Raw genomic sequence first — 27001 nt, 5'->3', positions numbered from 1 at the left:
AATGGTGAAAAATGCTCACAGCACCCAAAAAGTAACCAGAGAATCTTCAACCCAAATACTCTCCCCACATAGAAAATATTATTTAAAGGTTTTTCCTTTACCTTTTTACAGTCTCAGTGGTAAAGTAGTCAAAGACAGATTTACTATTTGGCAACTGACTAATGTATGTTGCACTGGGGAGGGTTATTGCATAATTCTGCAGTAAGTTAGTTACTTGTTTTTGTGACTTAAAACTATACTATAAGTTTTAACAGCAGTCAGTCATAACGTAGATCACATAAGCCTTGAGCTCAGTAAAGCTCAGGTTGCGTAAAGACAGACTGAAACAAAGGATCACGTGGTTTCCATAGGAAAAAGTCCACCCTGTACTGTATGAACAACGTGCTGCTGAGCTTCTCAGATTTAAGTTTGATTAGCAGAGGGATGCTTTGATGTTGAGTCACACACCTCGTGGTGTTTACATGATGTCCCGGGTGTTGAGTTTTATTGACTGGTTTGTACATTCAGTATTGCTAGATGAAATTGTTGAGCAGAGTATTACATTTTTATTTGTCTAAACTTAGAGCAAGTGGTGTCATTGATGCAGGGTTGTTTGTAGCTGGTAATATGTCAAGATCAGAAAACAATTCCTCATTTGACAGAGAGATAATCCCCACAGCTGAGGTGGTGAGTGAGAATTGTGAAAGTGGTAATAAACAGGCTGCAGGCATTTGAGTTATATGATTTAAAAAGTAATGTGATAGTATTTTTGATTTAAAGCAGTGCTCCTGAATAATAACACTGGTTTTATTAACATTCTCTTTCCTATGAGGATGGAAAAGTCTGAGTTAGGGCGAGGGTCATCAATATTCTTTACATACAAACGTTTACAGTTAAGCAGCGAGAGTTCATTTGTTGTATGTAAAAATAAAAAAAAGTACATGTTAAGTGAGAGACAAGACTCTTAAAAGGCTTTTTAAAAGATCCAACCCCCAAATTCAAGAACTAATTCATCAACAAACTACTGTTAGTAAAAGAGGTCTGCAAATCCAGATCTTCAACCTGTATGCCGGTCATGATGTCTGACATTAGCACCCGCATTGTCATCAACTGCTTACCCATAGTCCACCTCAGTTTGGTTACTTGGAAGGGGTCTAAATAATGTCCTATGCTAGTGTGGTTTACTTCTAAGAAAAGCTGTATGAATGACGTGTGACTTGTTTCGAAATTGTAAAATGTATGCGACCCGTAAGACAGAGATTGAGTGACGACGGATTTATCATGTTTGTTGCTGGCTGGCGTGGGAGCTGGCAGTGGAAGGAGGGGTAAACAGTGAGATAAAAAGTGAGATGGAGAGCAACAGGTGAAGAAGCAAATACTATGAGAAAAGAAAAGAAATAGATATGCAAGAAAGACAGGAGAGAAAAGGAGATGAGGAATGAGAGGGAGTTGGAGTGGGAGGAGCCGCAGGAGTGAGTGAGATGGATGGTGAGGATGACAAATCTGGGGAATAAAAGGGAGAAGGAGTGGGAAAGAAAACAAGGCAGAGCAGCGAGCAGGCGTGGAGACGGTCCCCCTGGTAAACATGGCCGGCCGGCTGACAGGGTGACCTCTCCCCGAGGCAGCCACTCACAACACATGTTGCCTTATTAGGGGCGTCTACAGGGAGCAGAGGCTGACTAGGGAAGGTGGGGGGAGTTTGTGTGTGAAAGGGTGAGAAAAAGCAGCAGACAGAGGAGACGAGTGAGTATGCAAGTGAGCAAGACTAAGACAGACTTAAGAGTATAAAAGGGTGAGACAAGAGTAAAAAGAGGGGCTTCTGGATTAGTATCAAGTTCTCTCACCTGTCCAGTGCAACATACTGTACGTCTTTCAGTAATAATACACATCATTTTACATCATATCATATTGAAGTTTTTAAGGAAAAGGTCTTTTCTAGTAAAAGAGAAGTGTCAGTTAATTATTTTTTGTACCCTTTGATGCCTGCTTTCTAGTTCTGGAGGTTATAGTGGGAATATTCCCAATTTGTACTAATAGATATCAGGTTTTTAAGATAAAAAAACAACTACGTGTGATGCACACTTTGTTTTTTTGTGCCAGTATTGGTTAACGTGTGTCACGGCGATAACAAAGACAATTTATTTGATTATACTCATGCACTCATGTCTAGCAGTGTCTCCCAGCCTCTGCAAGGCATCACATTTTAATTTATATAGCAGCTGCAGAACCAAAAAAAATAATCAGTCAGACAGGACTCTGTTTTATTAGTCAGCAAAGCAGCTGTGATCCTGTCTTTATAGAAAGTAAAGTTTTTTTCATATTGTATTTGTTTGTTTCATTTGGCTCCACCCACTTCCTTTTTAATTTGTTTTGTCCCCTCAGTACTCAAAATTGTGTTGTTGTTTTTTTTATAATATATTTTTTAAATATTGGCTCAGTCTGTAATGTGATGATTGGTCATGTGACTGCTTGGGTACTGAGCACTCACTGTAACCTGCACTTCCTCCTTGTCTGACTCCAGTACTTGCCTCACACTGCATGATGTGATGACTTAGACAAGTGGGTTATGCTGTCTATTAGAGATTGTGTCTTCACCTACTCTGTGTGATTGTGTCAGGCACAACTTGTAACACCGAGTTAAAGCCTGTGTGAATTGCATGATGTGCATGTGTGTGCTGTAGAGACACAACTGCTGTGGAAGACAGTAAATGTGAGATGCATGACGAGGAAGGGCAGAAAGTGCAATAAACTATAGCACTATCAATTAGGTGTAGTCATTTTTATAAGATTTTTAACAACATTGTTGCGGTGAATGAGGGAAGATTAGAATATGGCAGGAAATTATTACAAATGTTCAACTGCTTTGCACATGACAGCTTAATAAAGCCTGTCTTACTGGCTGAACTGGCATCAAGACAAAGCTGTCAGTAAAAACCTTACAACCATAATGAGCCATATTCCCAGTGGTACGCTGAATTTTATGATCTGGTGGACTCCAACTCCAGAATAAACCATCTGACAACTTAATGATATTAATGCAATTTCTGCTTTTAGTTTTTGAAAGTTTGATGGCACCTGGCCATCATGGCTGAAGCACGTTTGATGCTTGCATGTGTCAAGGATATCATCTGACTTCCAATAGCCCCGGACCCCATACCACACCCTGTAGCCCTGCTGGCACCCTCCTCCAATCCTGTTCCAGAGTTTTTATCATCAAGGCTAATTTCTGCCTGTAATCTGATTAGGTCTCTGAGCTGCTTTAGCACCCTGCTGCGCTGTCTCTCTCTCTCAGCTGCCTTTCCGTGCACACACACACACTGACATGCACACCGACACACATCCTGTATGACAGCCAGTCTGTGTAGGCTGTAGCTAGTAGTCACTCTGCTATGGCTGTATGCTTGTCCGTGTGTGTGTGAGTGTGTGTGTGTGTGTGGCCGTGTCACCACCTTCATCCCTGCCTGTCTGCTTGCCGGTAGCAGCCCTCGCCTCCACCGCTGCCACTCCTGCTGTCCACCGCCGTCACCACTGCTGTGACTGGAGGAGAGTTTAGCAGCGAGGCATCCTTCTGTTCTTCTCCTTAAACATGTTTCGAAACCCATGGATCTCTAGTTACCATGTGAACCATGAGCAGCCATGTGGCCAAGGTAAGGCCTTTGAGAGGGGGAGGCTTGGTCCGGCTATAGGATGACTTGCTTAACCCACTTGAATACCCTTAACTAGACTGCTTGGGGGATGTTGCTAATGCAATTTAGCTCCTTACTGAGATAAATGACAGAGTTTGGTGGCTGTTAGTGATACAGTGATTCAGCTTGGTAAGAGACTGTGAAGTTTCCTTGTTGACTTTGCTTCTGTTTGCTTGATTGGATCAGGTGAAGCGAGGAATCATGACGTGCATAAGGGTTACTCGTCCCAGTCTTATACATTCAAGGATTTGGGGATATTTTGAATAGATGCAGAGGGTCTTTATCTCATACTGTGGACATGAATGTTAGCATCAAGCTGCTATGAATGAAAGGAGTTGTGGAGTGAAAGATCATTTTTACTACACTCATTTGATGCTGTATTCGTAGGCGTATGCTGTTATGCTTTCCCTGTTTCCTCCTCTCTGATGTTCTACCTTGTCAATGCACTCCATCATTGCCTGCTGAAGTGGAGGAGGCTGTTCATGTTCCACCAGCAACCTCTCCAAACAGATAGTGTGCAAGCGAAGGCCCAGTTCACCCAGGAAGTCTATTTTGCTCCTCTGAATATATATAGAAAATCCCTCTCCTCGCCACGCTCACTTTTGGACCGTCAGCAGCCTAAGCTGCTCTCTGGCACTGTCAACATTGAGCCCTGTGCTGCTTGTTTTGTTGTCAACCTGCAGACGTTTCCAAGGAAAGCCAAACTGACTTCTGTTCAAGGGGCTTTCTAGAGAGATCCAAAGATACATGTACACAATGTTTTCACAGGCTTCCAAAATCTTGAATCATTGTGGATTTGAGACAAAATAATGCTTTAAGACTTCGAAACCAGATTTCTGGCCGAGCTTGTGTCCAGTTCTGACCTGGGTCATCAAAACCTGTCACTTTTTGAGTTCTTGAATGTCACCTGGTCACAACACAAAACACTGACCTTTTGCTTCCACGCTTTTTCTTCTGCCAAACCTTCCCTGCTGAATGACCATGCAGTCTCTGGTGGCCAAAATAGGCTGAAGGTGTTCTGGAGGCGTCTGGAGCAGTAACGTGATCTGTCACCTATACTGGGATACAACTTTACAACAGGCTGCTGTTGCTGTGACGTGAGAGCAAAAGGGTCAACTATCAGCTGGGAACTTTCTGAGTAACCTTTTCCGACAAGTGACTCATACTGCGGCTGGAAATGTCCTGTCAAAACGAAACGGCATATTGTTGTTGTTTATTCAGAGAAAGTGACTTCTCTAAACCAGTTATCGTAGAAATGGGTGAAGGTAAAATACTGGTAAAATGTTTAATTAATCCTATTACATAATGGATAATGGATACTGTGGATACTCGTTAACTACTTACAGAAACATATAACCATTAAAAACCTACTTTAATTGTCAGTTCTTCATGGGACTAGACTTTAAACGGCTCATAAAAGATTTTGTGAAGCATGTTCCAAGTATAGTAAGATTTGTGAATGGGTTGAAGTTTATTCTAGTCTGTCAAACACCTGTTGTTTTGTGGACACCATGCAGTATCGTAATAGTATACATTCTTTTTGTATGGGTAGGCTGAGTGGGATCAATCAACAAACCACTAGCAGGTGCCTAAAACCTGCAATAGTGCATTAGAAAAACACAACAGGCTGTGTCAGTGAGGACGTGTTTCTTAAAATGCCGAGAAGACAATGAAGTAAGATTCAGGAGGTCCAATTTCGGTTATACATCCATGAGTTTAAAGGCTTATCTGATGCCAAAACACTGTCTAGCACTTTATGATACTATCAAACAGAGCTTTATAACTCTTCAAAGTTATCACTGCAGCGATCACTTTATCTTTCATCTTACAATTTGCAAAGTAGAATTATGCAGCCCATGCTTCAAAGTAATCAAAGTAGTTTTCTACTGGACAATCCTACACTTTTTGCCAGAGCCCTCTAAGTTGGGACCCTTGCTGTGCCGGCACAAAGGTCTCAATGAGATTAATGAGGAAGCTGGTCTGAGCACAGCCTTTACTCTTTCCTTCTCCCATACTCCATCTGAATGCTGTCTTAACAGGTGCACTATGATCAGTCGTTTCACTAATCTATGGATGAAAAACATAGAGTTAGTCTTTTTACGATACACAGTAGACCTACTGTACTTCCAAATGCCAAAAAGTCCAGTTTATTTTGATAAGAACAACATGTTGCAAAACTCCCTATGTACCTACATATATATTCAAAGATACTGACTATTTAATTAAAAAGCAAAGTGTAGATTTCTTTGTTATTTAAGTCTGACTGGGTCTTGTTTCTCTTTTTAGAATTTGGATCTAAAGCTCGCACCAAGCTTTGCAGCTCAGCCTCATTTCCATCAGAAACCTTAAGGTGAGTTTTTTTTTGTCAGTAATCACCACACAAACACGGGTAAACGAGTCGTGGAGCTGCAGAAATGACACCTTCTGTTTTCTAAGAGCATTTACCTTTGTGTCATTTTTGCTTTGTCATCAAGATAAGGATATGTAAGGATATAGGTTTTACTGCAGTAGAGCGCTTTAGCTTATCATGCACAGTAAGCATTAAAAGCAGGTGATGCCTGGAACAGCTTATCTTAAGACACTTTTTTGTTCACATGGCATTATAATACCTCCCCCAGGAGCACTTAGCAGCAAGACCCCCGTTTGCATTCATTTGCAGTTCCCTCTGGTTGTTGAGCATTAGAGCTCTAGCAGAGTAAGCCAATTACCTTCATTCCTACTTTCTTTAAGACAAAATTCACCAATTTAACTATGTATATTTTCCAAAAATGTGTGCATTGCTTAAGATAATAATTCAGATGATAAAATCAGATTTTAAAGATGAGAGATAGCAACATGGTGAGAAGCTTTTTTGTATTTTCTCCATATTTTTATTTACTTTGTATAAGAAGAGGCATATTCTCTGCTCTGTGGCTGACATTGTTGTCTGGAGAAAAGATACACAACAACTTTTTGATACACTCGAACATAAACTCTAAAAGACAAGCAGTCTAGTGTAGTCTAGAAAAGAGAATTAAAAACTATATGACTCTGCTTAAAAAATACAATTAAATACTGAGTGTATTTATCCTGGCTGGTTGATTGTGCCATGTAAAGACATCAAGAGGAGACCTTGATTGTCTGTTTCTACTTTGAGGAGAATCTGGAGTTGATGACCTCGTTCTTAAGCTGGATCCTGTTGGAAGTGGCACCAGCTGAGTTTCACCTTTACCTGCCCTCACCTTTTTAAGACAGGGCATTTGAGGCAGAGCTGTGTGCACAGCTTATATAGGAAACTAGGCACAAATTATTTTACAACTTTGTACCTGTTTTATCACTGAGTAAATTGAAATGAAGCGGCTGCTCATCCTCCTATAATTATCATATATATATATATATTTAGAAGGAAGCGATTCTTATCAACTGTTTTGATTAAATATTTCTTTTGTGTTCATTAGGATTTCAGAATATAATACATTTTGTCTTGTCATTCAGTTTTCAGACTGACTTCTCCTTGGGTGACAAGACCAGTTTGGTCAAGAGTGTTTCAGATACAGATGCCAAACTTCTGGCTGTCCTTCCCAAGGGTGTGCACTGCTTCTATCCACACACAATAACTCAGAATTAAACAAATAGTTTATTATTTTTGAGATGTATATGGTACTAAACGATGTTATCTGTTCTAACATTCAGTTTCAGAGTTGAAGAAATACTTTGAGGGAGCTGTCACAAAGGATTTGGAAATGAACAGGTATCTTCAGGGCTCACTTCTTTCACATAAGTGTGTCTAAATATTTTCATAAACTAACTCAGCTAAACAGCTGTTGACCTTTAGCCTCTGCCTTTTGTCTTTGACAGGAAGGAGAGGATAGCCCGGCGTCTGGAGGGGATTGAAAGTGATGCTCCACCTGCGCTGGTGCCCGGTGGTTTGGTAACCAACAGAATGCTGGAGGAGGATCCTCCGCGGTACACCCGCGCCTCAGATTCCTGTGAGCCTTGTGTGATGGGTAAGCATGGCATTATGCACTGCAAAAACATTTGATGCTGCATTTAGTGGACTTAGATTGCTGAAATGATCTCATGTTTGAAAAAGAACTCATGTTTGTCATTCAGTCTTTGTAAACCGTTTGATTTTTTTATCTTACATGCCTGACAATTTTCTGTCCCTGTTATCTCAACATGCTCCTCCAGTGGTGCTGCTCAGTGGCCAACAGTTGATACATGTGGTTATACTGAGCAACTCTATTGTAGGTCTATTGAATGTAACAGTGTCAGTGAAACATAAAACGTGTTGCATGTTGCATTTTGCAAGAAGTGAATTCACTAATTGATATGAATATCTGATGTGTCACATTTGTGTCATGTGGGATAGAAGGTCGTACATGTTTACGTCAGTAGACAACTCAAGATGTGTGTAAAATTGCAGAGTTCGTCTTGTGTTAGTTAAAAATACTGTGCATGGTCAATATTGGACTATATCCATTCTAGTGGTTTCACCACACTAGAATTTCTGACTTTCTGACTACAAGGCTGTAACATGACCATGACGACTTCTCTTCTTGGTTAGTAGCAAAGAACAGCAGAATGACTGTAGTGAACATTTACAATAGGAGAGAACAGGAAAGTGCCACTGGTACCTGTGCATTGATACAGCAGAAAATGAATATTGAAACGGTTTGTGCTTTATACAAGCACAATCAAACCTACAAGTACAAATTCTTTGTCCAACATTTAACACTATCTCCTGAATATCCAATGGGAACACTCAGATTACATACAATTTCACTATGTAATCACAGAGCCAGGGGGGTGAACCTTCTTTTGCTGTGAGTCTGTGAAATCAAGCTTGCTTAGAAAATAGCGCTATTGTCCAGCTGAAATTATGAATTTAAGGTTGAATGGTACTTACCAGTCAGAAACTTGTAATTACAGTAATTCCCATGTGACATGAATGTGGCATGATTTTTGGTTGTCAGGGAATGTTGTTGATGAGTAATGAAGTATTTCCACTGCTCACCACAGTGAGGCGTTACAGTCGAGAGGAGCTGGAGGCAACCCAAAAGCAGGTCTCATCTCAAGACAGATCCCATCAGGTCAAAGGTAGCGTTGGCAGCAGCCGTCCAGAGCCCATGTTGGTGTATGTTGACCCGGTGACGTTATCCACCTCCTCTACACCGACAACTGGCCCCTCAGACCCCACCAGCCTCAGTTCCAAGGCTGAGCGCATCGCCCGCTACAAAGCTGAACGCCGCCGCCAGCTTTCAGAACGTTATGGTATCCACCTGGATCAGGAGGCAGACATTGATTACACACCACGCTACCGTTCCCGGCGTGATACAGACGTCTCTGACCGACTAACTACTGCCTGGCGAGACAAAGACAAACAGGAAGGTCAGGAACAAGGACGGGAGCCCAGGGTGCCATACCGTTCTGGAGTGGGCAGGGTTTACATGAGGACTCAACCGGATCCCACTCCCGTTTCCACTACTAGCTCCACCCACTCAAACCAAGCTCCTCCCCTGACACAAGAGAGGCCGAGAAGATTTTCGGAACGTGAAAGGGCAATGAACATTGAGAACTATCGGCGCGGTGGGGCCCAAGATCGCGCAATCACCTCTAGAGCAAGAACCCAAGAGCTGCATCCGCCCCAGCCCCAACAGCAGCAGCAACAGCCCCACCACCACCAGGAAGCCTCCCACCAGGAGCCAAGCCCCGCCTCCACCAGGGATTACAGCATCGCAGTGGTGCCCAGCTCCCCTCGCACCGCCCGCCGGGCCTCCCTGCCCTCCACTCGCTATGGCATCTCACCAGGGGATTTATTCATAGAGCAGCAGGCCCAGAGCATCCTCAACAGGCAGGGGTGAGTTTGCAAAAACTGGTTATAACGTTCATAAAATACATGAAGAAAGTTGATCACTTACCAGAGTCCAAAAAAGGGCCTGATACAGTAGATAACTCTAAAATGACACTACAATTAGAAACACTTCTTTTGTCGATGTCACCACATTATAAAAGATTCTCCTATTCTGACTCTACTTTTACTTCATACAGATATTTAAGTCATTTGCATAGCTATTTTTAAATATCAAAATGGCCTAGATTATCATCAAAAGCCTTAAAATTTCTTTCTGGGTAGCTCTCTCTGCTGTGTAATGTTGCCCATGGAGTGATCTTACCATGAAAAGTCTGATGTTGCATCTACAGTGTATTTTTAGTGTACATACATACTGTAGAAAGAGTTTAAACCACATGAATCCCTGTTTTCCTCACAGTAGTTACACTGCATGTGAAGTCCACAGGGCCAGGCATTTCTGACACAACTGATTTTTTGAAATTATTTTTTTATTGCAGCTTTTGCAATTTGAAAATAGCATAGTCTTTTATCAGTGCTACTTTGAATGCAGTTAATCCCTCAGCCCTATACAGGAGCATATATACATATTTTCATGGAGTTTTATTTGATATTAGCAAAGTATTTGACATAAATATTATTGCTATATTCTGCCAGAATTTGGTTTGTGCAGTAATCCAAGTAATGAAAAATCTGAAAAGGAGAAACTGAGATATTCATGAGTTGGCGCGGTTTTGGGCTGTCCACCAGCTGCTGAGCTAACAAGCCTGCTTCTTTTACCACTGTATGCCAGTATATGGATCTTTCTAGACTGTGGGTCCAGCTCTGTCATGCTTGCCCTGCTCCAGTTTCACATGGAAAGGTGCTCTGGGGAGCTCATCAGGGAAGGGTTGCAGGGCAGAAGGGTAGATTGCAGGGTTGGTTTTGGAGGGGATTTGATTACACTGCTTGCCCCCAGAGGTAACCCTGATTTAACAGCAGCTTGATTCATTAACAAAGTGCTTATGTCACTTTCTATTATAACTTGAATGTGCTACCACAAAAGGAATGAGTAGTGTAACATATGTCAAGTAATGTCGATGTAAAAAGAAAAGAATTTGACGTGACGGCAGTGAAGCAGAGACAAGTGAAAAGCTGTGCCATGAACTGAAACCTATAAATAACAGTATTCATATTTATGAAGGTAAAGAAGTGACTTCAGCAAAAATGATTCTGTAATAACAGAAAGTAGTAACATTTAAATGACAGTATTTTGAGCAACATTTAAACAACTAGAAGGTCACTAGAAGAGCGCAGACCTCTGCCTCTTAACGAAAGTGAAAAATAATTTGTGTTTTCATCCCATGATTTGGGATTTGGGATGACCAAGTTTCATGAAAATTATGACGCTGTTTGTTTTTATCACCCCGCTGACAAACAAACCAACAGATCGAACTAAAAACATCACCTCCTTGGCAGAGGTAATATTCAAACTGCTCACTATCTTAAGACGTTCGTGATTGTGGTTCAGCTGATCAGTGCAGCTCTCTTTGCTCTGATCTTTGAAAGTATGATATGAAGTTTCCCTCAGGGTTTGACACTGTCACAACATCATCTTGTAGCCTGGCCGCCCTGTCAAAGAGCGACTGGTCTCTCAACACAGACTCAGAGAGTGAAACAGAGGCAGTCTTCAGCTGGCCTTCAAGGTACAGTCTGCTCAGGATGCCATCAGTGAAAAGACCTTACAAAGACCCTGTTGTCCACCGGGTACATGTGCTTAAGCTGGCAGCATTTACTTGATGCTCAGGAAAGTGCTAAATCATTGTGTAATTAAATGACATTTCATTTTTCTTGCACTTTAATCTCGTTCATGTGAGGTTCTAAATGTCTTCAAAACAGTGTTATACGTATTTAATAGAGTAATATTTCTGGAAACACCTAAAATAAAGGAAAGTAACAAGATGATAAGCCAGCACTTTAAAAACACGTTCTGGGTGGACTTGCAGCTAACTCATTCCTGTGTACCTTCTAACAGTACAATATTATATTTCATTCAGTAATACTTCCCTTATTAACTGGTGTTGTGGTCTTCTATTTAACAAGTATTTTAAGTTTGCGAATCTGAGTGGGTTTACGTTTTTCAACAGACAAACTAAATCCCTAACTTTGTCTTATAGCTGAACATTTATTCATCAAAAGATTTACTGAATACATATACTCATTTTCATCTCTATTTCTGGAGCATCATTTTTCGAGCTCACTTTTTTGCTGTTGTGACTTTCATTTATGCTATAATCGCAAAAAAGCAAACCAAAACAGAAAAGTACCCTCCATAAACGTTCAGTGTGTAGGGTTTAGGGGGATATTTTGGCTGAATGGAATTAAAAAATTTTTAATGTGTAATTGACTGAAAATTAGGATTGTCCTTGTCCACGGGGTCCACCATGTTGCACTGCCATGTTTCTAAGTAGCCCCAGAATTGACAAACCAAAGACTGGCTCTAGCAAGAGTCATTCAAATTTTCATGTCAGCCATTATAGTTAGCAGCTCCTCCAAGACAGACAGAACAGTGTTGGGGAAAACACTGATTTGTAACACGAAACTGCTTTATTCAGGGTTTTTAGGAAGGATTAAGTGGTATCTAGTGATGAGGATTGCAGATTGCAACCAGGTGAAACTTCTCCTGATTAGAATTCCTTCAGTTTTCATTGTTCAGGAGGTTTTTACTGAGAGCCAAATTATCCGCAGAGGTCTCTTCCTCTCCAAAATAAATGGACCAGTGATTTAAACTGGTAAAAACACTGAATAAAGCACTTTTATGTTACAAATCAGTGCATCTCTGACGCTGTTTGGCATGTTGGAGACAGGCAGTTTACCCAGCACCTCCTAATATGTGCTCACCTTTTTTCTCTGATAACTTAAAATCGAGACGTTCAGGGGGGTTATACTGGGAGCTTGGAGTTTCTTCCTCTCCAAAAAAATTAAACTGGTGAAAATACTGAATTTAGTTGTGTCACAAATACAAATTAGTGGTTTTCCAACAGTGCTTGTTGCAGATGGACTTCTAATTACAGTACTACAGTGCCTGACGCAAAAACACAAATAGCCCTATCTGGAGCCACTGTTTGATTTGTCAATTTTGGGCTACTATAGACACATGGCAGTCAAAATGGCGATCTCCATAAATGAGGACTCGCTCCTTATGTAAATATAAACCGCTCATTCTAAGGTAAGGAAAACCCAACAATCCTTTATTTCAGGTGATTATACACTAAAGAAAACGTACTTATATTATATTCCATTTCTGCCAATATATCTTCTTAAATCCTTCATATTGGACCATTATGTTATTAGATAAAAAAATCTGGTTTTGGAGAGGAAGATACTGCTGCAGATAATTTGGCTTCCTGTAAAAACCTCCAGAATGATGAGCACTGAAAGAATCCTAACCAGGAGTTCATGCTTGGCATATGGGAGAAGTTTTGGCTGGTTCCAATCTGCAATCCTCACCACTAGATGCCACTAAATCCCACACACTGCTCCTTTAAGATTATTTCCATTATAGTGTCGGAATCAGGATTTCATCCCATCTATTTCCACCGAGAATCATGCAAAAAGTTTTCTAGTTAAATTCTTGCTTCACTAAATTGTACTGTTCTCTTTGCTCTCTTAAAATGTGGTAGAAGAATAGTTTCTGCTAACTGAATATTTTGTCCCAAAAAGACCTTGCAGGAAACAGGTACTTGACCCACTTTATGTTACAACACTTCTGACACATAAGTCTTTAGAAACACACCCAGAACTTTGTAAAAGTGACCATTTGTTTATCAACACAAAACCATCAATCTTGTTAAATAAGTTGAGGCTTTGTGTGGCCTGGGTTTTATGAGCAATTGAGTGGTGTTAATGAACCAGAGCTGATAGGGTGACAACATTAGTCAGCTCAATGCCCTGACCCAGTCAATCGTAGACCCACTGACTCAGCACTTGCCAGCTGAGGCTGCACTCAGATCCCCCCTCCTCAGATTCTGGTCTGTTGGCCCTATGAAATTACATCTGAGTCCTGTACCCTGTCAGTGACTTTGACAATGTCATTGCATAAGGTTTGCATCCCCCCTTGAGAGCATGCATGTAAGTTTTTTAATCACCTGACATAGTTTTGTGCTGAAAGGATTCTGGAGATAAACAGATGACCAGAAATATTTAATTCAATTTGATTTTTCTTGGAGAGTTTGCCATTAAAGTCCTTGGGTATACATGTATTTCTGGACTGGATGATGGCCCAGATTCGTGGCATAGCTGGCTTGCTGATAGCCTGAGAAAAGACGAAGGCCCATGACCAGCCTTTGAGCTGTATAGACAGGTGAAATCCAGAGAGGCATGGCAAACCCTTACAGAGAGTTTTAGCAAAGGTTGATTGATTTCACATAGCTCTTTGATGCTCCGCTTGCAAAAATTAAGAAATATAGAAAGGAAATCCAACACACTCCATTTGTTTGTGATGTCTGATGTGTCTCAAAAGAGGACATTTGACTTAGTATAAACTGCATGTCCGATGTATGCAACTGGCACAGACTGCCTTTGTGGCCTTATCAGCTGCTGATGCTAGCTAGTATTAGTGTGTACTCATGTAGCACAGTGTAAGTCCTTCATGCCATGTCAGATAAAGCAGAGGCCCATCAATTATGTCTGGCTTAGTGGTCTACAATGAGATTAGAGCAACCTTTGGCTACCAGGGGTCAGAAGGTTGTAGATGAAAATAGTTTGGCTTACTTTTTGGCACGGAGACATCAAAGACAGAGAGAGAGAGAGAGAGAGAGAGAGAGAGAGAGAGAGAGAGAGAGAGAGAGTTGTTTGAACTTAGACTCAAATTCAAACCCAGGGCAACTTGTTGCTGCAATTCTAGTGTCGGACATGGGAGCTTAAGTTGGTCCTGTGATAGTCTCATGTCATAAACGTTTGTACAATATGTTTCGCAATATGCAGTTTTTAGTGGGGATTAAATGAAGCGTGCACAAGATTAAAATCACTCAAATACTTGTAGATTTTAACTGTAGGCGTTAAGTTTGTCTGCCCTGCCGACCACCTATGCAAGTAGCCAGTTATTGTTTAGAGACACCACTCTAACTCAAAATATCTCGCTGGCTAGTAAAATTGTGGCTTGTGTTCATTTACCATCCTTTGTGTCCCACAGAAAAAAAGCTTGTTTGCTCTTTAGTCACTTCTCGTTTGAGTTGAATTCAGAGAGTGCCGTAGGACTTGAACTGAACTGGAATCTCAGTGTCCCTTATTCATTCCTTTCCTCAAGAATCCGAGTAAGGGAACGATTGTCCAAGGATGAAACTGTCCAGAAGCCCCCTGACTGGAGTTCAGACAGGCACCACGGTAGCAGACAACGTACTCAGGGGAACACTGCTCAGTATACACCACAACGCCCAGAACCCACCCAGCAAAGAACTGTTGCACAGCCTCAGCCCAGCCCAGGCCATCATCCTGCCCACAGCCAAACAGCCTACCCTCTCACCACCCCTGAATACCAACAGTATGGTTCTGCTGCTGACTCTCAGCCCTATTTGGCCATCCCTGCCCCAGTGGCCTCTGCCAAACTTCCTGGACCTCCTGAAGTACAACCACGAAGGAGAGTCAGTGCCGACCAAATCCATGCAGCCCACAAGGAGGCGAGGTTGGAGGCCAGGCAGGCCCTGAAGGAAGAGGCCCATACAGAGGGCCTGCTTAAGAGCAGGAAAGCTGTGTTGCCCTCAGAGATCCGCCGAAGGGAAAAGAGTGTGGATGATATTCACAGGGGTCGCCATGAAGACATGGACTGGCAGAGCTACAGCCCAGAACGGAGGAGAGTGAGTCGAGGTGAGGAAGACTGGGATCGGGAGAGACCAAGGGAGAGGGGGAGGGAGAGAAATGTCGAGAGGATCAGAGAAAGAGGGAGAGAGCATCTCTCTACACATGACAGCCATGAGGAGAGAGTGTCTAGATCTATGCAGCCTTCCCATACCTCTGTACATCAGCAGCCCAGGCAACATCAATCCTCAGAGCCTGTCTACCATCAAGAGCCCCAGATTCAGCAGCAAGAGCCCCCAACGCAACAACAGTATGAACCCAAAGAGAGACAATATGGCGCTCAAATTCAACAGCAAGATCCTCAAATGCAGCATCAGTACGACCGCTTGAGGCAGCCACAAGAGACTCAAAGACAACAGCAGCCACAAAAACAGCAAGAGTTTGAGCTCCAAAGACAAGAGCCTCCAAGTCAGCCGCAAGAGTCACGCAGAAAACAACAAGAGCCCCAACCGAGGGAAAACTTCGAGCCTCAGAGGCAACATCAGCAGCAGCCGGATCCATCAGGGAGATTTGACTCAGCTGTTTACCTCCAGAAGGGCTCCTCTTTGCCCCAGGCCAAACACAGAAGCGTGGAGATGAGCGGAGGACCCAAGCCCAAGATACGAACCCGCTCCATGTCAGACATAGGTATAAGCCAGCATTCTGCCGTATATCGCATGGAGAGGGCAACAGCCGGCAGAGAGACATCAAGGGCCGGCCCTTCATCAGGGATGGCTAACGGGGAAATGGGTGCCCTGGACACCAGGGTGTCAGTAGCACAGCTGCGACACTCTTATCTGGAGAATGCCAACCGGAAACCTGAGTTGTAGGTCCACTGGCATGGGCTCTGTGTTGCATCGCTAAATAACTGTCTAACTCTGCAGTGGCATCTAAATAATCCAGTGACCCAAAACAATTATGCTGATAGAATTTAATTTTGTGGCATGAAATGTGTCAAGGTTTATTACTATAATATCTACCATTATCACATTTATTGTAATGGCTGCAATTTTTCTGGAGCTGAACGTACTTGTGCAAGTTAGCATCAGTTCTTGCAAGTTGCCCTTTGGAAGTTGGCTGCTGTTGCATGTTAACGTTGGCTAATGACTCTTCACAGTTGCTTAGCGTGTGCACCAATATCAATGTTTGAGGCCCTGTTTTTCTAACTTGATGGCAGTTTCTGGTAAACTGCTGCTACCAAAACAACATCAAAACAACTGTTGTTAATAGTTTTTTATTTCTACCTCTCCTATTTGTTGTCCTTGTCAATCTTTCTAAATCTATACACCACTCTAAAAGTGAGACTACTAAAGTAGATCTGTCAACAATGGAGGTAGATCCGGCTAGCGGCAGTGATCGGGACAGGGGTGCTCGGAGGCCTCGACGCTACATCACTCCAGGAGACAGTCGCATGTCGGAGAGGTTTAGAACCCAGCCCATCACCTCTGCAGAACGGCTGGAGTCAGATAGGTACATGAGGGGCCCTCTGTAGCGATCTGCAGGAGCTCTTCAGAATAATTTTATTAACATGATTTATTTATTTAATGAGCTGAATCGGATGGCAGCGCATGAATCTAGGGTGTCATTCAAATCATAATACTATCCAGTGTTTCCTTAAATTAAAAATGTAGTCTGAATAGTGATGCCTGATGTATATTCATGTTTTCTGCAGGTCTTGTCTAAGCCCATCAAAGCTACAGGATCCAGAGGGTAAGTTTAGTCATAATTCTAAATAATTTAAGGAAGTTTTTATGCCATTTTTCCAGCAGTTTGAATACAGTTGATGCCACATAACATAATTATTCTCTCCCTTTTATTAGATGAAGAAAAACTGGACGACAGAGCCAAGATGAGTGTGGCTGCGAAGAGGTCTCTCTTCAGGGTACACTTCCTACTTTATGTACATTTCAGTCATAAGGACAGATGAATAATACAGTATATTCTTAACTGGGCAATGTTTTAAAGTAATCCCAAAATCAAAAGCTGGAGTTTTGTTCAGATTAATTGCAAATGGAAGTGTAATTTAATTTCAGGTGCCATATTTAGTTAACTGGGTGTTCACAAGCATTCAAATAGATATTGTTTCTTCTCACTTTATATATTATTGTTATGGCCTCAACTCCTCTGAAATGATTACTGATGGTTCCCTGACATATTCTTCCAGGAGCTTGAAAGAACATCTGACGGAGGTGTTCCCAAACCACGCTCTCGAAATGCTGCTGTAGAAAGGCGTCTGAGAAGGGTTCAGGACCGATCACACACGCAACCCGTCACCAACAAGGAGGTGGTCAATGCTTCAAGGTAGAGCTTGGATTTTGTGTGTATAGCTGTATTTTACTACAGAAAATATACTAGTGCTCTGTTCTTCTCTTATTTTTACGTTTTTCTTTTACCTGTGCTTGTCAGTGATTTTCAGCTCATCTCCTATCCTTTCCTTCTGTCTCCGACACCCCTGTCACCTCTTTCTTGACTTGTTAACTTCTCCTCTCCCCGCTTTTTAGTGACTATATTTTTCTTTGCCTTGCATTATCTGTATCTCAATTTTTCCATCTATACCTCCTTTTATTCACTCTAAAGTGATCCTGCCACATCATCACAACCTCCTGGAGTCCACACTAATGTAACTCGGGTCCCCAGTCCCACTGTAGTCAGCACCAGTGTGGCCAGCATCAGGTACAGCTGGGCTGGGTTGCTAACTTTTATGTGCTCTCTATCCGATGTGTGTGCATGTGTTGTTTTCTTATGTGAAAAAAGTGTATCTATGCACGTTGTACCTCTGTAGGATATGTGGTTGTGTTTTACTTTAACAAACAGAATGCCTCTATTGCATGAAAACCATCTGGGTTTTAATTATTTTCAAGATCTTAGTTCAATTGAACACCATGGGTTTAGAAATTACCATGGATCGGTTGCAGTAGAAATTTAACAAAAATGTACATTTCTCTTCATTCAAAAAAAAATGTGAAAGGATAAAAGATTCAGAAAGAGATGTCTTAAACTATGACTCTTAACAAATCAAAGTATTTTAATAAGTGGATTTATTGCTATTATCCCAGAGATGTCATTGCAATTAAGCAATAAAGACAGCCACACATTTATACATTATAACTCTACTACAAAGGAAGTGAGATTTTGTGCCCGAGCCAGTTTATGACACAAGTGTGCCTGTGTCATCCCATTAACTTCATCTGTCGTTTGTACTGAACCATGTGAATGTGCCACAGAGACATTTTACTCTCTATCTCCCTCTCCTGGCGGCAGTGCTGATCTGTTCATCCAGCTGATCTTACCTTGTTATTTCTGCCCCCCTCATGTGCTGCTTCTTAGCTGTGCACCTTATAGGGGAAGGAAGTCGGTGTTTACACAATAATTCATTCAGTACTTTCCATGCCCAGTTTCCGAGCATTCCCTCTCACAGTGTCTCTCCCATGCAGGTCACTAATGTCAGTGAAGAAAAAGGTTACATATCTCATGGAAAGGTCAGAGGTTGAGCCAGTTAAAGCTCTCCGCATGTCTCGGTTCACGTGTCCTGCAGTTTGTTTACCAACCCTGGTTTAACTTAGCACACCGCCGCGAGATCGCCATAACCCCTGCAAACATCTGAGTGCATTATATGATTATCTGGCATATGTGTGCTGATCTACTTATGTCTCTATTTTGCTGTGCTTGTAATCTGATACAGTGGTCACAGTTATTTACCTACTAGCTGGTATTTGCTGCTTGTATGCTCAGTTTTTTTGATACTTAGCAAAGGAAAGGAACACATTCATTTTTGATCTCTCATGAATACAAGTTAGGTAAAAACACAATTACTTAGGTGTTTTGTTTGAATAGAGATAGGCTGCAGTTATAGCATTTAAAACTGAAATGCAATCATCCTTTATTCTTCCATGTCACAGGATATCTATAGATACTGAGTCAATGGCAACTGGATGTGGTGTTTTATTCTTGACATAAAAATAGCACCTCATATCTTTTCTCTTGTTTAATTTTAGACATCATATCCGGTATTAGAATTATGTCTCTAATATATTAAATCTTAAAATACTAAAAATCTTAAATTTCTGTAATCTGTGCACTGATCCTGATGGTAATGCATGTTTAATAACCAGACAAGATTTTTTTAGCACCAGTAACACTGAAAATGTCATTTTTATATAAGACATACACACTTCTTAGTCCAGAAGTTGAGCTTTCATTTGAAATCAAATGGTTATTAGAAGACTTATGCCCGTCCCTCATACCCAGATATCCCCTTGTCTCTCCTCAGCATCCAGGCCTCCTCTCAGCCAAGCTCAGCAGTCCAGGATCAGGAGAAAGAGACCCAGGAACACCAGAAACCAGCTCAAGCTCTCAGTGCTGGGGTGGAGGGAGATGGCCAGGAGCTTATGTCTGATGAGCCGGACCTGTCCACCCTCACCTTGGCTGAGAAGATGGCCCTCTTCAACCGCCTCGCTCAGCCTACAGGCAAGACCGCAGAGGGGGCCCGCGGAGACACCCGCCAGCGCAGGGCCAACGCCCGGTTCCAGACTCAACCCATTACCCAAGGAGAGGTGGAGCAGGTAGGTTTTACTACATGCACGTTTTTTTCTTTAAAGAAAACTCTGCATCTCTTACAACAACAGTTTCTTTTTCAGAGATAAAATGTGAACTATAAATCAGGAAAATTCTCAAGATCAAGGAGGGTCTTACTTCTTCTAATTTATTCCTTCTACACTTCTCAGCACAAAACTAACAACATTCAGCAATGATGATTGCAGCTTCTAGAATAAACTAATTCAGTAGATTTCAGCCCACACCGTTAAAATAGATTAACTTTTTCCCTGCTTTCTCATCCCAAACCCACTCATCCACCTTGATGGCATCCATCCTAATTGCCCCCACAAAAGAAAAATGAATGAGTAATGAATGAAGTAACGAGGAAACATTCACAAAAACACTTTTGTGCAGGCCAAATGTCAGAGGTACAGACACCAACGTCAAGTTAGCACAATAGCATACCAACAAAAGTGAAAGCAGGAATTTGTGACATTTGTGAGTAGCACAATAGAACAGATGTGCAGAACACATTGTGAATTAAATGAAATAGAGAACACTGCTTCTGAAGATTATTTGAATGTAAGATCTTTTCATGGTGAACAGGCCTGAAGCAACAGACGATTCACTTCCAGGTCACTTACACTACAGTGGGTGTTTTGCAGTGCACCAGTTTCCTGTGGTGCGTGATTGCTGAATTACATGATTCTCTGTGCAGCTGGATGACTCTCAGATACTACAAAATGAACAGAGGTCACAGAGTTTATTCTGCTTTTAGTTTTTAATCCAGTCGCCTCTAGATGTCACAAATAACCAACAATTCACACGTGGAAGCTCAGAAATACTGCATATGGGGAACCATTTTGTCTGTCAGTGTGCAGCAGAGTGTTGTTTGTTTAATTATGAAGGATCATCTGCATCAAGGAATATATCTGTGACCTTTAATCTCACTTTGTTGCTGATGATGATGTTGTTGGTGGAATACTCTTCCATCCATGTTGCCAAAACATTGCCCGATGTGTCACCACCTGACACAGATATATTCTTCACAGAGGAACTACAATGCAAAAATAGGATAAGAATTCAGATTCTTTCCTCAGCTTCCCTGAAGGCGCTGAAACCCAAACATGTTGTATTCTCAATAGTCAATCACTGATGTCTACACAGGAAGCTGAGCCGCCGGTAACCTCTGCGGTGTGTAACGGTGACTTAGAGGCCAATCAGGGAGAACATGTAAGACCCGACTGCCTGTACAGAGCTTCTGATTGATGTCTATTGACTGTCCTGATTGGTCCCGCTAGTGACCAGTGTTGTCTTGTCTTGCTTACAGTAACTGAGCTGAGTTTGATGATGTCCATAAATGCAGTCCAGTGTGTACTTTGAAGTTTGATATGCCTCAGTGGTAGATGTTGCTTTGTTATGAGGAATTAATGTGAACGTTTAAGGTACCTTGTTTGTTTTCCATGTCTCCTCATTTTTGGATGTAAGCAGCTTCTATGATATGCTTGTTTATTGCATAACAAGCATGGGATTATTTGACTGCAAATACTGCATGCTAGTTTATCCATGCTTCCTCCCAACCTGAATAAACTAGCAAAAAAAAAAAATCAGCTTATCTGGGGAATAAGTGTGTGGATGGATCTGGCTGTGTGCAGGAATGTGTGAGGGTCAATACAGAGACCTTGTATTGCAACCAAAATTAATTGGCAGTAGTCTAGTGTAGAGTTTAAGCATCTCTACTGGAGCTGTTGGAAGAAGAGACGGGGCACATTTTGATATACAACACGCTATATTTATCTTAATCGTGATACAGCTTTAGTGTTGTGTTTTCTGGCCTTTAAGGCTGTATTACAGGCAAGTGATATGATTCCCTGAATGTATTTGATCTCTCTAGCTGAGTTAAATGTGCAAAAAAATGCCTCAATCTGCTCTGCCATCATCAAGACATTACAGGCTTCTAGCATCACATCAATCATTTTTATTAAATATTTTCTGAAAGCACCAAAAGTCATATTTATTGTCACATTATCAGCGCAATGGTATTTTTGGTGTGATTTTGTAACTAGCGTTCATCGCTCAGGGGTTCATCAATTATAGATGTTAAGGTTTTTTATTCACTGTCTTCATCTAGACAGTCCTGATCCATGGCCAGTGTGACCCATAGAGTCACACTGGCCACATTTATGATATTAAGTCAGGTTGAAATATACTGGAATTTCCCTTTAAGAACACCACTGATTATTCCATGCATTTTATAAATCAAATGATAAGTTGTTTAACAAGCAAATATTAACATAAATAAATGCCACCAGACCAGATCCAGACAAAATAGTTTATTAATGACATAGCTTAGAAGCTTATGAATGTCAGATGATACCTGTGAAGGTAAATATTTTGTCTGTTTGTCTTAATGGTTCCGTTTGTGCTTCCTGCTGCCATTTTGTGAATGACAGAGTTGCTATACAGCTGTGGCTTCACGGGCAAACCTGAACTACTCAAATGTTTTCCCTAATTTGCTTTGATTGCCGCTGCCTTTCCCTCTTTCATCCATCTGTTTCTTTCCCACCTCTAATCCTATTTGTCATCCTACTTTATTCTTTTATCCATCCATCTGTTCATCACCAAATAGCTTCTGTAACAGCAACACACACCTCCATTAATCTCTAATTTACCTGCGCCAACCACATTTAACCCATCCCATCTCCATATCAACCTTTTTAGCTCTCCTGTTGTCATTTTATCTGCCCCAAATTTCTGACATGATTCCTGCTGTTTCCGCAGCTGAGAAACGGAGGTGAGATCAAACTGGAGCCCCTGTCTGCCTCGCTGATCCGCTCTGTGGCAGCCGTCACCTCCCAAGCCTCTGTCACCACAGTAACCATCACGCCAGGCAGCAGCGGCGTCGGCGATGATGACGGTCTCCGTCCAGGGAAGTCCACCGCCGTCCCCTACATCCCTGCCCAACAACAGGCTTCCAGCACCACAACCAGCCACCAGGAGAGGGCGTTGAGGTATTTCTCCATGACCCAGAGTGGGGACCCTGGCCACCCTGAGCCTGAGCTCAACTCCTCCCCTCTCCTCCCTGAGAGCCGAGACAGACTGGGGGCTCCTCTTGGTCCCACCTCCTCTGTTGGTCACAGACAGCAGGGGGAGGCAGTGGAGGAGGGCTGGAGAGAGCGTCAGGAGGAGGAGGTTAGGGGGAGACAGCAGGGAGGAGCCAGAGAAGAGATCCAAGACGGCAGCATTGAGGGAAAGCTGCACTCCCCCGACAGGGACCGGGACGGCAGGCAGCAGCAGCATCCCCAGCCTCAGCAGTCTGCCGAACCCTCTTTGTGGAGGGGCGAGTCAGAGCCTCTGCCCAGCTGGACAGCTGCAGACGGGCACTCCCAGGAGAGCAGGGAGAAAGCAGAGGGAGGAGGAAGAGGAAGAGGAGGGTACCTGAGAGAGGCAGCTCACAGCTCCTCCACACAGGAGCAGGAGAGGAGCAGCGGCCGGAGCCAGCCAGGCATCTCAGGTAGGAGGCTTCTCTGACAAATCACACAGAGAAGAGATTGAGAGGAGTGGGGGAAAGAGCAATAAAGAGATGCGAGTAGCTGAGGGCGAAAGGAGGGACGTGGGAAGAGAGATGAAAACGGAGGGGACATAAAGAAAAAAAGACAGGTAGTGACAAAAATAGAGGAAGCAATGTCCAGGGAAGGGGCTGTTCTCATTATCCTCATTGTCTTATGCAGCATGCTCCCACGCATGATTGCTTTCTGCCGGCTGCACACACACTTGTCCCAGCTGGGGGTATTTGATTTGGCTGATACAGAGAGCGAGAGAGTGTGTGAAGAAGAGAGAGAGAGAGAGAGAGAGAGAGAGAGACGTCTGAGGCTGCATCTAATTAGCATATTTTTCCATGCATTTGCCTCGTAGCTCCCTTTGTCTAGAAAGAGGAAGACCTTTCCTGACATGCTGTTTGTCAGCTAACAGACAGCAGAGATTTTGAAATCGAACTGTGTGTGCTCACTGCCATGGCCTATAAAGGGGCTGTGGTCCCCATGCACCATATTAACGCCTGTGGGTTAGCCTTGCACATCCTACAGTATAATAGGCCTGACCTGTTTTATGTGCTAATGCAGAATGTGTCCAGGGGTGGTCTTTTTCCCATGCATGCACACAAACAGTACACAGCGAGATGAAAGCACTCAGTGAGAGAGTGCAGAACAATTGGTCGGCACTTACATGAAGCAGGTAGAGGACAGGAAGGACACAATGGATGCCTTGTCTGCAGGCTGTTCTCTTATTTAGTCCTGCATGGGCAGATCTTCACTCAAGTATAGTCTATTAGACTATAGTATTATGAGGCTAGAGGAACTTGCATTGACTTAGTCTAATTCCCTGCAGGCTTAACACTTGATGCCTAACACTGACCCTAACACTGACCTTAACTGAAGAAAAGATAAGTTGAAGTAGTTTCCTTGTGGGAACCAGTGTTTTGTCCCCAAATGTGAGATGAGTCCCCAGAATGTCACCAGCATACTGTACACAGCAGAATTGGCATGATACATAGCACATTTCCTCTCTACAACATCAGCTTCATGTGTTTCAGGGATGAGTAGTGGTTACACAGGGGATTTATGCTGATCAGAAAATGAGTAAAAATGGATGTAGTGAGTGCATCCAACTAGGGCTGAAGAAGTAACCCAAATTTTATTGTAATCAAAATATAGCCTCCTGCAATCTTAAAACTGCAGAAGGAACCATATTTGTTAAGGGCATAATATGTGTCAAAATAGCATTTTATATTAAATATTGACCTACACCAGAGATGTCCTGGCCTCATGGACTCAAGATAACATCTTTGTTAATTACAGATCCCTACTGAAGTCACACCATATTCATTTTTATATGTTTGTCAATGAAAATGAGAATGATAATGTGAAAATGATAAATCCCTCTACTTATGCAAATCATATTGCAATCGCAGTATCAGTCAAAATAATCGCAATAGACATTTTAAAAATTGTTCAACCCTACATCTAACTCTGAAATTTTGGAGGTGCCCCTGTGGCTCAGGGGCTAAGACACAGACCACGAACAGCTACATTCCTAGTACCTTTGTTCCATCTCTCTCTCCTTAATTTCCTTTCATCTCTCCACTATTACTGTCTAATGATAATAAATAAATAAATCTTAAATTTTGAGGCATCCATGCAAACTATTTAATGATATCCATGTTGCACCCACACAGGGCTTTTTACTTTGGCCGATCTTCTTTTCAGGACTTTGTGAGTGTACAAACTGTTCTTTATCGACATTCTGCGACCCGCCTTTTAGTTTTGTTGTACCTTTTAGGGTGGGATAACTTGCAAGTATTCCACTCAATAGTGCCCAGTCTTAAAGTAGTAAGAGTTTGAATCAGTTAAAATAACTGTGTGAGAGTGCAGAGCCACTGAAATATATAAAAAACAATGTTTGCTTGTTAGGAAATCAATTGAAGAATTTACTATATACTTGGAAAAAAGGCAGTACTGTTATGTCCACTAGAGTCAGTTTCAGCTTTGGCAATTTTTTGTTTTGTTGCTGTACAATATAATATATGAAAAACAATTATCAGTCGCTTCATTCATTCTTGATTATAACATTAAAAGAAAGAGGAAAAGAACATACTAATAGTGCTGTAGGTGCCACATCTTTGATAACAAGTGGGTCATTTTGACCAGTTGAAGTTGAGACATTGTAACTACATGATTATACACTGTGTACTTTTCTTTCAGATTTGCCAGATCATCCTGCGCCATTGAGGCCCCTGATAGCTAAAGTGTCATCCAGGACAGTGTCTCACGTTACAAGCAGCCAGCCGCAGAAGCAAACCACCATCCAGGCTCCTCAAACTCTCCCTAAACCCTTCACACAGCAGCCTCCTCCAACACCCCCAAAACCTTCGGTCGACATCCATCTTCAGCCGTATTCCCAGCCCTCTCAGCCCCCACCAACCTACCCCAAACCTTTCACTCAGTCTCCACAAACCCAGCCCAAACCTCAGGGATTCGTCCAGCCTCTCCCTAAGCCGTACCCACAGACAGCCCCCCAGCCTCAGCCCAAACCTCAGGTGCCTCCACAGACACCACCCAAACCCCAGTCCTTTCCCCAGACATTAGTCAAGTCCCAGTCCCTGCCCTTAGACCCCAGCGAGGACATCGGCAGGCACAGTGTCCATTCTGGAGATCTGCTGTCCCCCACAGACTCTGGAGACCGACTGTCTGACGGCATGTCCGCCAAACAGATGTCCATCAAGGAGAGGTGAGTGACAGCAGAGAGTTTGAAACTGATGGATTGTGGTTGTTAAAAGCACATTATTCGTCAGGTTAGGGAGCCCAACTGGCTGAGATGCCAGGGGCTGACACTCACCGCCAAAAACCCTGATTGCAGCACACTTTTCTGACACTGTGCCTTGCAACACAGGGCCCATTTATTTGGTGTGATTTTATCTTACTGGGTGATTGACCAAATTTGGACAGGGTAATGCTGCTGTGGATTGTGATAGCATTTCTTCCCACCGCCCCAATGTCTGGACTGCAAACCAGTACCTGCACCTCAGAACATCAGAAACGGGATCATTTGGCAAAAGAAGCTGAATAATAATGTTGTAGCTTTAATGGCGATAGTAGACTGTTTTTATGTAGAATTTACTCTGAATGTGTCACAGTCTGATTATATTGCATTTTTCTTTCTCTCTCCTTGTTATATGTGCCCCCAACAACAATATACTGATATTTAACGACAGTAGATCATTTTACTTTAAGGTAGCCAGTCCATCATCGAAGCTTTTCAGCACTTTTCAGTATTCAGCAGTACGTGAAATCTGTGTGGACACTTTTTCAGTGTTCCTGGAAGGTCTTTCTGTTTCACCTTCATTTTATGCTTGTTCATTTTCTTGTCTGTGTTTTCTTTTCTCATAACGTCTATCAAGGCTCGCGCTTATACAGTATGTGTGTTGGGAGGATAAACAGAGAGAGAGAAACAGATTAAGACTAAAACTAATCTTAAATTATTTGTGAATAAGCATATGGACCTGCAAACAGGCTGATGGGAGACCCCTTGCCTATGTATCTTCCACTGGGCATGCTAATGGGGTGTGGAGAACAATTATGTTTGACAGTTACCCCCACAC

General features: G+C 42.4%; 1 protein-coding gene across 10 annotated transcripts in view; it reads left to right on the top strand.

Moving 5' to 3' along the window:
- LOC117271634 (supervillin-like) overlaps positions 1-27001 on the top strand; it is a 55272-nt gene that overhangs the window by 5308 nt on the left and 22963 nt on the right. For 4 of the 10 annotated variants that reach the window (XM_033649941.2, XM_033649935.2, XM_033649939.2 and 1 more), the window contains exons 1-16: positions 3317-3626; positions 5952-6015; positions 7140-7231; positions 7338-7395; positions 7503-7651; positions 8667-9504; positions 14783-16135; positions 16609-16779; positions 16982-17019; positions 17130-17191; positions 17474-17610; positions 17887-17982; positions 19580-19871; positions 21013-21078; positions 22627-23359; positions 25605-26130. In XM_033649941.2, the coding sequence (XP_033505832.2) occupies positions 3566-3626; positions 5952-6015; positions 7140-7231; positions 7338-7395; positions 7503-7651; positions 8667-9504; positions 14783-16135; positions 16609-16779; positions 16982-17019; positions 17130-17191; positions 17474-17610; positions 17887-17982; positions 19580-19871; positions 21013-21078; positions 22627-23359; positions 25605-26130 (4736 nt within the window). In that variant the 5' untranslated portion in view covers positions 3317-3565. Of the gene's footprint in view, positions 1-3316; positions 3627-5951; positions 6016-7139; positions 7232-7337; positions 7396-7502; positions 7652-8666; positions 9505-14782; positions 16136-16608; positions 16780-16981; positions 17020-17129; positions 17192-17473; positions 17611-17886; positions 17983-19579; positions 19872-21012; positions 21079-22626; positions 23360-25604; positions 26131-27001 lie in introns of those variants that run through there. The other 6 variants (XM_033649934.2, XM_033649937.2, XM_033649942.2 and 3 more) reach the window with 6 other exon arrangements.

This window comes from Epinephelus lanceolatus, chromosome 12 (genome assembly GCF_041903045.1).
Source record: "Epinephelus lanceolatus isolate andai-2023 chromosome 12, ASM4190304v1, whole genome shotgun sequence".
Classification (NCBI taxonomy): domain Eukaryota; kingdom Metazoa; phylum Chordata; class Actinopteri; order Perciformes; family Serranidae; genus Epinephelus; species Epinephelus lanceolatus.
Note: the sequence above shows the minus strand (reverse complement) of the source record. Positions and strands in the feature narration are given on the sequence as shown.